The sequence below is a fragment of the Rhinatrema bivittatum genome, chromosome 4, assembly GCF_901001135.1.
Source record: "Rhinatrema bivittatum chromosome 4, aRhiBiv1.1, whole genome shotgun sequence".
Taxonomy (NCBI): Eukaryota; Metazoa; Chordata; class Amphibia; order Gymnophiona; family Rhinatrematidae; genus Rhinatrema; species Rhinatrema bivittatum.
The window spans coordinates 172,157,964-172,173,909 of NC_042618.1; the positions used below are offsets into that span (position 1 = coordinate 172,157,964).

The following is a 15,946-nucleotide window of genomic DNA, read 5'->3' on the forward strand; positions in this document are numbered from 1 at the left end:
GCCTAGATAGTCCCTGCAGGGCTCGGTGAGCTGGGCATCCTGCTGAAGCTCACCACGTAACAAGCAAGCGCTTCTCAAGCTTTCTGCTTGGAGGAGAAGGCCAGCACTTTTATGATTTGCAGATTAAATGACGGCAGTGCACACTGTCCGACACAAAGGTCCAAGGAACTGGATCAATGTCATATTACCAGGCACTAAACTGAGGTGCTCCTTTCATTCATTTTAATTCAGATCTCCCAGGGCTGTTTGCAGAGTGCCTCAGTTCTAGTACTGGGAGAACACCTCACTTTCACTACAGGTCAGAAGGCACAATCCTTCTAAGTGAAAAATGCCAACTAATGGGATACACCAAATTTTGAAGATTCAGTTTGGCTTAATCAACTATGACAATAGATACCTAACTGCTGAAGCCTTTGGCTTCAAGGTCTATGCCTCTGCTGCAAGTCTGAAGAAGAAGCAGATATGGACACTAGAGCAGGATGAAATAGACAGCTCTGTGGTCTTCTTGAAAAGTCACCTAGGACGCTACCTGACTGCTGATAAAGATGGCAAGGTATCTTGTGAGGCTGAGAAACCAGATGGAGACTGCAGATTTACCGTCATTGCTCAGTCCGATGGGAGATGGGCCCTTCAATCGGAGTCTCATAAACGCTTTTTTGGAGGGTCAGAAGACAGACTCTCCTGCTTTGCCCAAACTGTCACTGAGTTGGAGCTCTGGACCGTACACTTAGCCATCCACCCTCAGGCCAATCTCCTGAGTGTCAGTAGGAGACGGTATGCACATCTGAGTTCCCAAGAGGATGAAATAAGTATGGAGAGCAACATCCCATGGGGAGTAGACTCCCTTATTACCTTGATATTCCAAGACAAAAAGTATTGTTTAAAGACTTGTGACAACAGGTACTTGAGGAACGACGGGAAACTGGTGAAGGAACTAGATACTGGCACTTGCTATACTCTGGAGTTCAAAGAAGGGAAGTTAGCCTTCAAAGACTGTGATGGAAAGTACCTGACTCCCATGGGACCTACAGGAACCCTAAAATCAGGCAGGAGCTCCAAACCTGGCAAGGATGAACTTTTTGACCTTGAGAAGAGTCATCCTCAGGTGGTTTTTATGGCTTCCAACAGCAGATATGTCTCCATCAGGCAAGGTAAAAGGTCTATGATCTCCTTCTAACATTTCCTGCATTTCTTTTAAAGTGAAGACTAGGCTCTAATTGTCCATTAGAAGTTCCTTTCATTTTTTTAAACTTCAGTGGCTTTGTGTATTGTTACTGTGTGAAGCATACACTCAGAGCTGATGGAGGCCCCCTTCTAATTGATATTAATAGACATTGGATTAACACAAAATTCAGATAAAGCAGTCAGTTTTACAGTGTACTCATTTTAAGACGGCTACTAATTAAGTAGAATGGATATTGCAGTGTAGATACTGAGGATTAATTTAGTCTGCCTTGAGACGGGGAGGGGGTGCTGGAGGAGACCTATATAGCTAATACTATTTCCCCTCCTTTGTGTTTCTCCCTATTCCCACCTCTTTTTTTCCCTTATGTGACAGCTGTGAATATAACTACAATAAAAGTCTAGTGTAGGCTCCCTAATGGAAACATTTCAGGTTAATCTTTGTCGAGAGACCAACATCGCGTTGAGAAGGGGATGCTGGCAAAAGGTAGATTGAACCTTAATTAGGATTGCCTCTTTGGTTCTTCATTTTGCACTGTGAAGTGCTCTTAACTGGGATCCATGGAGTGAATAGCAGGGCAGGTAATCAGCCTCCTCCCCCTCCCCCCCCCCCCCCCCACACACACACCTGAGTCAGTGTACAACCAACCAAAAGAGGCAAAGAGCAGGTGACAGAGAGGCAAGCACCAGAGATACTGCTGGGCTTTGCAAGGCTCTGTTCCTCTGTTGCTATAGCAACCTGGTCTTCGAACCCAGGCTGGGCTTCAGTTTCCAGATGTGACTCATCTGCTGGAAAGGACTTTGCAAATAAAGAACAGAAGGTTGGCCACCCCTGTGTGAGGGTAAGAGGCACAAATCATTCTGCCAGTGATGCACCTCTTTTCGCCCAGGGTTCGGATTTTGGTTTTGCTCATAGATCATTGGGGAAATGTATTATTTTGACTGAGTTATTTATAGACTTTTGATATTCTGCCTTTTCTATTAAAAAAAAATGGTCCCAAGGCGAATTTCAGTGAAGGTAAATGATAGTAGCCGTGTGTCCCTCGTAGTCCAAGGCCAGTTCTCCAAGGCAGCTCCTCCTGAGATGATGCATGAGGACCAGCTTCAGCTGCAGTTCAGAAATGATTCCCTTTCCCAAAAAAACGAGGAAAGGATTCCTGCCTCTGGATAGCAGCAGTGATGCTATCAGGATTAGTTCTGAGTCTAGAGAAATAACAGGGAAGGAATGAGGTACACTAGCAGAGGTCTGTGTGCAGATCTCAGATCTAGATTCAGGGGCTATGCAGGGCAGACAGGAGACAACTTGGCAGAATTGTATGTAGATTTCTTAAGACTGGAATAGCAGAGACTGCTGTAAGTCAAAAGTGAAGTGCATTGGCAGAGTTTTATTAGATATCTTAGTTCTTGAATAGCAAGGGGTACAGCTGGTTAGATTTGACAAACCTGTCATGGGATTCAGTACCAGAATGGCTAAAGGCAGGATCGCAGTTAAAGTCCATTGATACTATGAATTCATTATAGAAAAATAACCCTCTGGCCACCAAAAATTACAGCTTAGTTTGAACACTGTGTCATATGGCTGGACTGTCACCATCCTGCAGTGTAACCCGAGGAGCTCTGATACCAGGATAAAATGTAAAATAAAGCCAGGTGTAACCTAACCCTCACATGCCCAGTCTGATACTGTCGCATAGCATTATCAAACCCTGTGAGCCAGCTGAGCCCAGGAGCTGAAGACCAGGGTAGCTGGCTGCGTCTAGTTTATATTTCACAAAGTCTGAACCCCATGGTATGCCCTAAATTTGGTGCCTGCAAGGAATACAATTAGAATGTTCCCTTGCCGTACAAGCAATCTGCGATGTGTGACATTTCCTCCCCCCCCCCCCCCGCACATATCTTGTTTTGTGAACTGAGCTGTTTACAATATTTGAAGTTTATGTTTTGAGCATATCGGACTCAAAAACTTGTGAGCAATCGTCAAGGCTTTGGCCCTGGCTGCAGTCCGTTCACGCATCTTTCATATACATTCAGAATTCAATCTAAAATGAAACATATAATAATACAGGATATTTTACTGCTCTGCCCCTTCTCTTCAGCCTAGCTCCCCATAGCAGAACGCTGCGACTTCTATATATTCTCTTCCTGAAGTGCGAGCCCTGTGCCACAGAGCTCAGCCATGGCTTGGGGCTAATAAGCCCTCTGCACCCCGGCAAGCTGCTTAGACAGTGGTGACGCTAGCGTCTGGGTTGTAAATAAGGGGTTTGTATGCGACCGACGCGCTAACCAGATGGAAGCCGCAGCAATCAGATTAAGTGGCCCAATTAGGCTCTGTGCTCAGGAAAGGATGTTAAGTGTAGCCGGAGTGGAGAGGGTAGGAGTGGTGGCGTGGGGGTGGGAGACGCACCAGATTTGCAGATCATCTGCTCATGCAAACGAAATAATTAGGAGAAGATTGTTAGAGGGAGAAGCTTGAAGTGTGAGCAGGGGATGAGCTCGTTGTGAACTGCTGCTTGTAACTGTCCAACGAGCTTCATTAGGAAATGTGCGGCTGGGGCCGCCATTTTAACCCCATACTTCTTCAGCAGACCTTCCCCATTTTATATTAGTCTTCTCCCTCCATTCCCCCCCCCCCCCCCCAAACTCATGAGTGCAGAGCTGGCCATAATCTAGTGTTACCACCTCAACCCAAGGTCAGCTAAACAGTTTGGTCCAATCCTGGTGTTGGTCCATTCCGTGCTGGGATTTGTAGTTCTGCTTTTCTTAGGAAACTAGCTAGGAAAATCAGGGCAGTGGACAGGTCCAACGGGCCTGTATTGGAGAAGTGAGGTACTCCCTGCCCGAGGTCACCATCAGGCCGATTCAGTAAAGTCCGCGGGAGAGCGGGCGAACGCCCACTCGCCTGTGCGCGCAATACAGTATTTAAATGAGGCCCGGCGGTAGAAACGGGCAAAAGGAGGCCCAGAGCGGCGGCTGTCAGCGGGTTTGACAGCCGACGTTCAATTTTGCCGGTGTCGGTTCTCGAGCCTGCTGACAGCCACAGGCTCGGAAACCGGACGCTGGCAAAATTGAGCATCCGGTTTTCGACCCGACAGCCGCCGGCCTACTTCCAATTTTTTTTTTTTTTAACTTTTTTTACGCTTCGGGACCTCCGACTTAATATCGCCATGATATTAAGTCGGAGGATGCACAGAAAAGCAGTTTTTACTGCTTTTCTATGCACTTTCCCAGTGCTGGAAGAAATTAGCGCCTACCTTTGGGTAGGCGGTAGGTGCTAATTTCCGAAAGTAAAATGTGCGGCTTGGCTGCACATTTTACTTTCTGTATCCCGCGCGCATACCTAATAGGGCCCGCAACATGCATTTACATGTTGAGGGCGCTATTAGGTGCCGCGGGTTGGACACGCGTTTTCCTCCCCTTACTGAATAAGGGATAAGGGAAAACGCGCATCCAATGGCAGGCTAACAGTGCGCTCCGTCGGTGTGCACTATACTGTATCGGCCTGCATGAGCCTTGGGGGGGGGGCAAACCTTGGACAAGTGGGAACAACCCCAAAGCCCTCCAGACCAGGGTTACAGCTCTCCAAACCTTCCCTCTCCCTAGGCCTGTGAAGACAGCAAGCCCCCCCCCCTCTCTCATTTATGTTATTTGGATTGTTTATCCCTCCTTCATGATTAACTCCTCCCTACTTCTCCCTTCCCATTAAGTTAACCTCTCAGGGAGATGCAAAGGATCTTCCCTTCCCCCGTCTGTCCCTTCCTCTCTTATATCCTCTCCTGAAGAGGCATAATTACATTATTTTATCCTGCCACAGTGAGAACTGTGGCAACAGTTAAAGGTATTTTTTAGAGTTGTGGGATGCAGAGGTTGCCATGAGCTTTTCTAAGTATTTTCATGTACAAGCATAGGAGGCCACCTGGTTAAATGCCTTTGAACTGATAGATGGGGAGAATTGGAACTACAGATTCCTGCATGGAATAGGGCAAAACCAGAATTGGACCACACCTTTTGAGTGAACTGGGTTGAAATGACAAACATAGTCAGCGGCAGATAATTTCTGCGGGCACTGGCGGAGCCAGGTTCCCATGCTAAGGATGTAACAGCTTGAGCAGTGTCTCATCTGGTGGATTAGCTATACTCCCAAGAGTCTGTGTACTGCATAAGTAAGGACCTTCATTTTCAGCTTTTATTTTATTTTCTCTGGGAATTTATCAGTGTTTACATAACCAACCAAACGGCAGAATTATCATTTTGAAAAAAAAACAAACCACAAGACCCCCTTTTTTTTTTCTCCCAATGATTTCTCCTGTTTTCCTTAGTTATAATTAACACACTGATAAATTCCCAGAGAAAATCAAATAAAAACTGAAATCAAAGGTTTCTATGCATAAGGGAATTCAATGCAGCTCTTCTAAGTCAACCCAGAAATGTGTTATATTGATGCCCAAAACACATTGCATTGTGTGAATTTCAGCCATTCTCTGCCTTCTGACATTTCAGACAGTTAATAAACCGTATGACCTTGCTTTTGGACAGGCATATGCAGGAGTGCATGGGGTAAAGCACTCTGTTCCTAGTGTGCTAATTAATGCCATGTACAAAGTGATTTTACCCTCAGGACCTGTGCTTGGGGTAACTGTAACCCCGTGGAATTTAGCACAGCTCATTTACTAACTGATGAATTTTTCGCTTGTGGAGAAATGTGGAAAAGAGGATTTACATTCAGACATCATCCAACAAGGCATGGATCTGTGCAGTCTGGGTAAACAAGCACCGGGGTAACTTGCTTGATGCGGCAGTTACTACCCTTAACCATTAAGCCTTATGCTCACCTTTGATGCAACTCCAACATTACTCTCTGCATCATTGACAGGGGACGGCAGGAAATTTGAATCAAACAGTTACCAACAAGGGCCCTGAACTTGGTGGTCGGTGAAACAGAAAAGTATGGGAAAATAAGTGTGGGAGCTTGCTGGGCAGACTGGATGGGCATGCTTGGTCTTTTTCTGCCGTCATTTCTGTGTTTCTATGTCCTGTTGTAAGGTAAAGCAGTGCGGTTGTCTATCCACACCATTGTAAGATGAAACCTTTTCCTGGACACTCTGCTGTGCACGTTTGTGTGTCTATGTGGACACCGTGGGACGCACAGTCTTTGGGTGTATCCGAGGGTGGCTGTATGTGGTGTGTGTGTGTCTGTTTGTTAAACATACACAGACAATTATAGCATATTATGATGTGTCTTATACTGCCCCTCAGTGCCTAGGTATTACAAGCAGTGGCTCCTCTTTATAACAGGGCAAGTGCCAACTAATGTGCTTGTTATAAAGGGATAGCGTGTGCCACATGTCGGCATCTGCACAGAATTGAGCTGCTTTGTCCAACTTCGCTTTGGTCTAAGAAAGGCAAGTAAAACATGTAATGCATAAAATAAAAAAGTAGCTAATAATTCTCAAAACCTCTGTTTGGGATTGGCGAACTCTCCGGTATTCGCTCAGCCTGGGAAAGGGTCCTTATAAGCAATCATCTCTCCATGTCCCCTCCTTCAGGTATCAACGTCTCAGCCAATCAGGACGAGGAGACGGACTACGAGACTTTCCAGATGCAAATTGACCAAGAGACTAAGAAGTGCATTTTCCACACAAATGCTGGCAACTACTGGACCTTGGTGAACCACGGGGGCATTCAGTCCACGGCCACAGAAATGTGAGCGTCACCTGTGGGTCTGGCTCAGGGCAGTATGCAGGGAAACCAGAGAAAGAGAACAACTGTCTTGTCTCCTGCTGTCCACTCCCTGCCGCCTCAGGCCTCTACAGACTGGGGTTTTTTTAAACCCTTAAGGGTCAGATGTACAAAATATTTTTCCCATGGTCAAAAACTACTTGTGCAAGGGGGGAGCCAACAAATAAGGAGGATCATTTAAACTGTTTTGATGCTCTATGTAAATTCACCTTTTTTATCGACTCTCCCTGTATACAAACCTCAGGGAGGGGGTCACAAGGCTTGGGCTGTAATCCTGCATTCCAACTGAGTGACACTCGGTGTTGCATTTACATCAGTGCTTCATTACCTCTGAAATAAATGAACTATAAGGACAGTTCAAAGAAATAATTGTAAATTAAAACAGTGTAGCTGAATTGAAACTGCAGAAAACTTGGCAGCAGCATATGAAGCAGGATGAGGGCTGGCTCGGTGGCTGTGCTCTAAATCCACCAAACAGGAGATCTGGTCTTGTCCCAAGTCCGGTCCTTCTGCTCCCTGGACTGCCAGGGCTGGGGGAGGTCTCAGAAACGGGGTTCAGAGCCCCTGAGGGCTGGGGGGAGGCCCGGTCATTGCAAACTGGCGACACTCAGTGACCAGATTTAGGGCCCAGGAGGGCAGTGCTCCGGAAGGAGCTTTGCCTGTGTGGTTCCTCCCCTATCGAAGATCGTCGTTTCAGTGACTGGATTAAAACAAGCGGGGAGGGGGACTTTACACAGGGAAAAAAATTCCTGGGTAATTGCATGGGAAAGCCCATGACACCGGATCTCGGCCCTGGTTCTGACTGAGCTGGAAGCCCAAAGGAGCAGGAGGAAATTGCTGGGGCCAAAAAAAATATAATTATCTGAAATGGGGGACCTGTGACTTCTCAAAAGCTCATGTGCTGGCACATCTTTTATTTTGTCCAGTAAATAGAACCTACAAAGACTTCAGTTAAAAATTCTGGTGGGAGATTCAGGGTCATTTATTCCCTATGGCTGATAAATTCTTTAGTGAGTTAAGGGCCTTTGTCTTTGCCTTGGGAACACAACTCCTCCCTCCTCAGTAACAACTTCTGGATGTGCTCTCCATATCCAATTTTGATGCCTTCTTTGTGGAACAGCACTGGGGAAGGGGGAAGAGAGACCGTCCGTCCATCCCTCCAGCTGGTGGATGCAGAGCGGAACAGTGCGCAGAGTCTGTTCTGCACCCACAAAGAACGCATTTGGAAATTCTGGATGGGCCTCAGAATGACGTGCACCTTTCCTAACTTGTTTAAATGAGGGAGTCCTGCAGGAGAGGACAGTGGAAGGAAGGAATCAGATTTCCTTCTCTCTTTGTTTTCAGAGACGCAAACACATTGTTTGAAATCGAATGGCATGGCAGGAAGGTGGCCCTCAAGGCTAGCAACGGCAAGTACGTATGCATGAAGAAGAACGGCCAGCTGGCGGCCGTGTGTGATTCCGTTGGTAAGTCTGACTTTAGATCCCTGCAGCCGTGGGAGGGGAAATCCCATGCTGTACAGGGATGGAATCAGCAATATCCAAATGAATATGCTGATAAGAACTTAAGAAGTGTCATGCTGGGTCAGACCAAGGTCCATCGAGCCCAGCATCCTGTCTCCTACAGTGGCCAGTCTGGATCGCAAGTACTCGTCATATCCCCAATAGTTACATTTGTTTCTTGTATCACACTCTCAGGGATATTCACTGGCTTTCCCAAGTCTACTTGGCTAATAACTGTTTATGGCAAGGCTTCCCAAACGTTTAGCCAATATGACCCCATTTTAGTGCTTGAAAATTCACTTGACCCCCAGAGGACAACCAAACCAAATTAGTGGGTGTGTGGTTCCCCTCCAACAATCATTCCACTCTCATCCTCCCCATACTCCAACTGATCCTCTCTCTCAACCCCCCAGCCTCTCCAGTCAATCCTTTCTCTCAGCCTCCATCCCCCTCCAAAGGACCTCCTTTTTCAACCTCTGCCCCTCCAGTTGATCCCCTCTTACATTCACCGGCTCCTCTTAGCATCCCAGGTCTTGCTCTCTCCTACCTCCTCAGCCCTTACTACATCCTCCCAGTTGAACTTCTCTCACCTCAAAGCCATTTTTATAACCCCTAATTGATCCTGTCCTCATCTCCCTATCACCCCATTCCTATCCCCTCTCTCACCTCTCAGCCTGCCTCCTCCCCTCCAACGTTTTTCTTATATCCCCTCCCTAATTAATATCCTGTTACCCCCAGCTCCTCCCTTGCATCCCCCAGATCTTCTATCATTCCCCCTGACACCTTCAACAGCCAATCCCTCCCCCAATGATCCAATTATCAAACCCTTCCTGCATCCAGTTTCTCCCTTCAAACAACCCCTCCTCCAAACATCCCCTCGGCCAAGGTCAGCGGCATCCTATTCCTTTGGGCCTTGGGCCAAAGGTGGATGACAACGGGAGGGAAGAGAGGGCTGGCTGATGACAAGGGCAACATTCTTTCTCTTGGGAAGATTCAGTGGTGGGTGAGGTTAGAGGAGCAGTGGCAATTTTCACTGGCCTATGCACATTCAGCCCACCCTTCACTTCATGGCTGGTCTAGAGCCCATTCGTGATCTACGTGAAAATGAGCAATCCATCCTCAAGGCCACAGGAATTTATGTGAGGGTGGGACCACTTGCAGGACCTGTGCGTGTATGCTGGCTGACAGGACCTGTGCTGACTTCACTACTGCTGGTGGTGGTGTCTGAAGAACATTGATCTTTGAGGCACTTGTTACCCCAGCTGAAGGTTTTCGGGGTCTTGACCCACAGTTTGGGAAGCCCTGGTTTATGGACTTTTCCTTCAGAAGCTTGTCCAATCCTCTTTTGAACTCTACTATGTTGGTTGCTGGCAATAGATTCCATAGCTTGACTGTGCACTGAGTAAAACAATACTTCCTACTATTTGTTTTAAATCTGCCTGTTGCTAGTTTCATGGAGTATCCCCTAGTTCTAGTGGTTTTTGAAAGGGTGAATAACCATTCCCTATTTATCACCCTACTCATGATCTCAATCATATCTTTTCTCAGCAAAAAGGAGTTCCAGGGTTCAAGGTAAAGACTGAACCAGGTCCGCTCTGGAGGACAGGGAGGGAGGACAGATAGACAGACAAGGGATGCATGATACCTAGAAGTGTGGGAGACATTTCACTGCATCTCAAAAGTCTCCAGCTCTGTCTGGAGAGTAGCTGTTGAACTTGCTCTTTCTCTCTATGTGCAGGAGAAAATGAGGAGTTCACATTGAAGCTGATTAACAGGCCCATCCTGGTCCTGCGTGGAGACCTTGGCTTTGTCTGCTATCACAGGAGCTCCAGCATGTTGGATGCCAACAGGTCCATCTACGACGTCTTCCAGATCATCTTCAATGATGGCGCCTACCAAATTAAAGGTCAGAGATCAGGGTGGGCTGCAGTGTGAGTTGGAGAAAGGTGGGGCATAGTGTGTATTGAAGGAAGAGTGGGGCATGGTGTGTGTTGAAGAAGCTTGGGTCAGTTATGGAGGTATCCCATTGAATACCTGGAAGTGTCAGTCCTGTTTTTCTTAGGGAAATCAGAAGTACATCTCCATGCATGCAATCAGCAAAACCAGCACTGGCTCAGCTTATGCTAGGTTGCATGGTGCATCTAATAACCCTACCTGAACTGTTTTATCTCCCTTTACTTCACATCACATTGTTGTCTGTGCTCTCTGTGTGTCCTTGGGCAAGTCACATTGTCTCCCTGTGCCTCAGTTCTAATCCTCACTCTGTCCCTGACTCTATGTGTGATCTTGGACAAGTCACATTATCTCCTTGTGCCTCAGTTCTAATCCTCGTTCTGTCCCTGACTCTATGTGTGTCCTTGGGCAAGTCACATTATTTCCCTGTGCTTTTATTTAACTAGGTATAATTGGGTGATACAGGCACTTGTACTGTAAAAGCATTCAGGCAGTGCCACGTACTCTGCAAAGAATAACATTTCCACCATTTTTAGTAGCATTACATTTATAAGTATTAATAATCTGTGTCCTCCCACCACTTTTACTCCTGGCCTCCAGGTTTAAATGGGAAATTCTGGTACATTACCAGCAATGGCACCATCTGTAGTGACGGGGATATGTCCGAAGACTTCTTTTTTGAGTTCCGGGAGCATGGCCTCATTGCCATCAAAGGAAAGAATGGAAAATACTTGCGTGGAGACCAAGCAGGTACCCTGAAAGCCGATGCTGATGCTGTGAATTATGCCACACTCTGGGAATATTGAAAGCTGATGAACCTTCATAGCACATCATAAAGTTGTGGCACAGTAGCTAAGGCCCCGTCCCCAAGGTGACACAGTCAGAATGTCAAAATCTGTGTGGAGATTCGAGATGGAATATTTCCATAGTGCTGGACTGTAACACTAGGTCGCGATTACAACTAAAAGAAAGCTTGAAAGTCATCCTTCAGTAGAAGGCAGTGCTGTACTACTGAAACTGAGCTCTCATGGGCAGGAACAATTTTGGTGAAAGCTGAAGGAAGAAGAGCCTGTCTGAATGTTTGCTTTACAAAGGATTGTATGTACTCTACAGCACTGAGTTCTTGGGAAAAATGCCTACATCTGAAATTGCATAAATCTAGCATACGTATAATTGGCTGTACATTTATTGGGGGGGGGGGGGGGGGGTGTTTGTAGTATATTTGCAATTTTTACTGTGCCTCTTGCTCTTGGAAGTGGAAGGACAAGCTATCAGCTTCTGAGCTGCAGCCATTAAAGGTGCTGGTAATTATGATGTGGAGCACCATGTGAGAGAATAGTAACTGGGTCGATAGGTACAAGCTGAAAAGATGCATTGTCACTCAGAGAAAATAAATAGGGCTTTGTAAATGTGAATATAGGCAGCCCAAACCAGACATGATAGAATTCAAACCCAAGTATTACAGAGCCCAGGCCGGCTGTGATATAACCAGTGTGTGTCCCTGACAGAAACCAAATCTGACCATGATAGAGCCCATACTCATACACGGTAGAAGCCAAACCTAACCTAATATCTGAACTTGCCTGATTTAAAGCATTAGATCAACAGCAATAGGAACTCGGCTGTAATACCAAATTCTACAAGTGGTCATTGTAAAGCATATGACAACAGACTTAAAGATCTAAACATGTATACCCCTAGAGAAAAGGCAAACTAGGGGAGGTATGATAGAGGCATTTAAATGTTTCTGAGGAATCAATGCACAGGAGGCAAGCCTCTTTCATTGGAAAGGTGGTTTTGGATCAAGGGGTCATGAGATGAGGATGAAAGGGGGTACACGCAGGATTAATCTAAGGAAACATTTCTTTACAGAGAGGATGTATAGAACAGCCTCCCCATGGAAGTGGTGGAGACAGGAACAGTATCTGAATTCAAGAAAGCATGGGAGAAGTCCTTCAGGGGATCTCTGAAGGACTGGTAGGGATTGTAGAGCCAAATACGTGGTCCACATGGGCAGACTAGACAGGCCATATGGTCATGTTTCTATATTCTGCTCCCTTGAGTCCAGTTGTGGATTTTGAATGCTGAGTACTCAGGGTCTCCCGGCCTGATATCATGGACTGCTATATATATATATTTTTTATACAGATCTGTGTTGCAGGTGGAAGGATGAGGTGCACGGTGTCCCTGGAGAGGCAGGAGAAATCCTTCTTGATCTAAAACTGGAGAGATAGTTTGCACCTGAATCTCCTCATGTCTTACTCAGAGACTCTGTGTTTCATGATTTGGCAGGAGACCAGCAGGGCACTGCTGCAGTACTCCCTGGGCATATTCATGAATTAATTTTTTTAAAACATTATAGCCCGCAAATTCACAACAGTTCCATGCAGGTGACAGTATACATACAAATTTAAAAACATTAAATATACAATTCAGTCAAAAAATTACAAAACCAGTAAGTATACAACACATCTTGCCCCAGGCGTAGGGAGCAAGGATGTAGAGGTGCTCCATTTATTTATAAATTCTTATAGTTTACCTATAGTGATATAGATAGCAATTTAAGCGGATTTCATGGCCTGTCCTTTATTTTCAAGCTGCACAGAGCGTGGAGAACTTGCTCAGGATGGAGGCAGGATGCCTGAGATCACAGATCATTCTACCAAATAAACACTGTGAGTGCTTGAGAAGCAAAACAAACACAGGATCTCAGTGTTTTTGTTCAATGCATTACATGTAACCTCTGCTGAGTGGGAGCGTTCTCCACACACCTTGCAGAAACAAAGCCTTGGAACCAACTTCTGCAAAGCGCGGGAGGAGAGCATTTAGGGAGAACCTTTGCAGCGCTGTCTGGAGTAACTCTCTCCCCAGTAACACCCATTACCTCCCCAGCTGCACAGAAGAAATGATTTACAGTCTGAGACATATTGTATCACGCTGAAGGCTGTGCCAGTAGGATGGGCCTCTAACTCCGGTTCCATAAGGTGCGTGCTAGCGATTGTGCATATGTGAGGGTGAATGTGTGTATGAATGAGACTATGTGTGTCACTGTGGCATGATAAAGTGCATCAATGTGTACATGTGAGTGTATATTTACTGTGTGTGTGTGTGTGTCACTGTGTGGATGTGCATGCATGTGGGTGTGTACGCGATACTCTGCACATCACCAGCACAGGGATGCTACTGCCAGCCCCCTAAACTGGATTTGCTATTTGCTAATGATGGGATGGCTCTGATAAAGGTCTGGTCTGAAGCCCAAGGCCTGCCATATCTGAGCTGCTGTCAGCCGCCCACCTTCGATTATGGGAGCCCTGAGAGCCGCCTTCTGATCTTTTCATTCCTAAAATGGAAATGACTCTGCATGTTGCTAACAGTCCTCTCAGCTGGAGGTGGGTTATATTTTGTTGTTGTTTCTCGAATGCCGAATTAGAAATCTCCATGATTCATCCTATTCTTAGACTGGCGAAGGATGCACTGTATCCCTCCTTCCGCTCTGCCATCAATCCTCTCCTTTGGCTATCTAAGGGAAAAAAAATGGCATTGTTTAGGAAAACTCTACGTGCTGAAAAACTTGCACGATCTGAGACAGAGGTCAGATAGATGCCAGGACACATTTCAATTAAAATCTTGTCTGAAAGGAGATGTCACCTCCTGGGTGGTTCTCAAATTTCTCGCACACCTTTCAGACCAGGATATGCCACCCTAAATAATGAGGCATGGCCTACCCCTGATGTCCCACAAGCCCTTGCAATGAAACTAGGGTTTCTCTCAATGGTTGTTATTTGGCATTTTATAGCAACCTCGGAGGTACCTTGAAACAAGGTCTAATCCTTACATTGCACAGTGTGTCCCATTCTGTAGATTGCACCATGCGTGTGAGTCAGTTCAACCTGACGTCTGTGGGCAGCCTGAGGCTGTAATTGGCTGAGAAAGTTTCCTTCTGCCCATACATGGCCATCTGTACACCTGGATAGACAGGTGTTTCTCACTGCAGCTGGATGGGCAGTGTAAAGGCGTCAATTCCCTGACAACATTACAACTGGTTGGGAGACCTTTGGAATTACAATTTGAGAATTCACAGTTTTTAGATTTTGTCATAGGCCTCCTGTAGGATTTCTAACAGAAAGCAGCTGTAGGAAATTGCACCAAGCTGCACAGACATTCTGGTTTTTTATTCTGTAAAAAAAAAAAAAAAAAAAAGACGAAGATGGGAGACAGAACAATCTAGGCAATGTGGACTGAATGGTGACTAGATCCTGTGCCCTGAATTTCACCAGTGATTCAGCAGCTCCATGTACAGCACCTTACATGACGGGCTCGGAGAGAGTTAACTCCACCTGAGGAATCCCAGCTATGTGCGCCGGGCTGGAAGTACCAGGCGCATGCCTTGCCTGTCTGCACACCCTTTTTTTTTTTTTTTTGCTCTCAGGCCTGATCCCTACCAGCTGCAGCCTGCCAGCCTCTGCCTTAAGAAAAATGCAGTAGCCAACTCTGCTTGTAATTCTCCAGCAGTTATCAGAGGCCTGAAGCCTCTAGAGTCCTTCTGTGAAGTCGCTCCCACCCTCCATCCCTGAGGACCCGAAAAGAGGTAGAGGTCAAAGCAAATGAACTGAAAGATATCAGGGCCAGCCAAACCCAAAGAAATGTTATGCATTCTAAAAGAAATGTTTATCCTGAGTGGCAAGGGCACTGAGCAGGGGGCAACAGAATGGTAGCAGGCGACCATGGGTCGCCCAGTGGGAAGACTCAGATCACTGCAACATATAGGTACTCTCTTCCAGAATTTGTGTAGTTGAGTCACTGTCGTGCTCAGATAATCCAAAGTGAGGGGAGGACCCAGCAGATAAGAATTACACCTATGATACAGCAAGGTTTCGGAAAGTCTGGATAAAGTCTTGCTTGAGACATCACAGCAGGAGAGGGGTTCAGGATTGCAAAGGCCATTGGAATAAACACACATGAAAAACAAAGCTGGTTCTTGAATGTTAGTGGCTCCGGTGAAATGAAAGCTATCTGTTGCCTTCCCTCAGGGGAAGCACGTTTAGTGTCGTGGAAGCGGTATAAAGACACAGCACTAATGATGACAATTGAGCTCATCACCTCTCTTGCCTCTACGGTTGCAAAGTAAGAGGCTGTGTGAGCCCCTGAGGTATTTCTCATTGATTTTTGGGGGGGGGGGGGGATAGTGCTGGGGGGAGTTATGCGAGGGAGCGACGAGGGCCTTCTCTTTCGGGAGCTGTAGGTAATGTTAAGGCATGGTTTCTTTAGCTAGGCCTTCCCTGCCTCAGCTTCCAAGTCAAACTCTTAAGTTATTCACCATTGGGTTCTCGGTGCTACTCCAACTGTAAATTTGATTCTAAACGTAAAGTTATTTCAGATGCTATTGTTGATTTAAATTTGTTGTAATCTGCCTTGAGGCCATTTTTGGTAAAAGGTGGAATATCAAATGTCTATAAATAAATTCAGTTTTTTTCCCCCACAGGCAATCCTGCGTTCATAATATGGGATAAAATGTAAGTTCTCAGTTCTGAGGAAGTGCTTACTGATTTGGTTTGGAGGGATAATGGGCAGAA

The 15,946-nt window shown here is 46.1% G+C and overlaps 1 protein-coding gene across 1 annotated transcript; it reads left to right on the forward strand.

Moving 5' to 3' along the window:
• Window positions 1-233: 233 nt before the first annotated feature.
• Window positions 234-11,545, forward strand: FSCN2 (fascin actin-bundling protein 2, retinal). The gene is made up of 5 exons (XM_029599226.1): window positions 234-1,151; window positions 6,726-6,882; window positions 8,263-8,384; window positions 10,159-10,326; window positions 10,974-11,545. The coding sequence occupies exons 1-5, from the start codon at window positions 329-331 to the stop codon at window positions 11,177-11,179; spliced, it is 1,476 nt and encodes a 491-aa protein (XP_029455086.1). The 5' UTR covers window positions 234-328; the 3' UTR covers window positions 11,180-11,545.
• The last annotated feature ends 4,401 nt before the right edge of the window (window positions 11,546-15,946 follow it).

Bases quoted from the DNA above. Each gene is read 5' to 3' on its own strand.
- FSCN2 (XM_029599226.1), top strand. From the start codon at position 329: ATGCCAACTAATGGGATACACCAAATTTTGAAGATTCAGTTTGGCTTA. The intron at 1,152-6,725 runs GTAAAAGGTCTA...CCCCTCCTTCAG, and splicing joins ATATGTCTCCATCAGGCAAG to GTATCAACGTCTCAGCCAAT. The intron at 6,883-8,262 runs GTGAGCGTCACC...CTTTGTTTTCAG, and splicing joins CAGTCCACGGCCACAGAAAT to AGACGCAAACACATTGTTTG.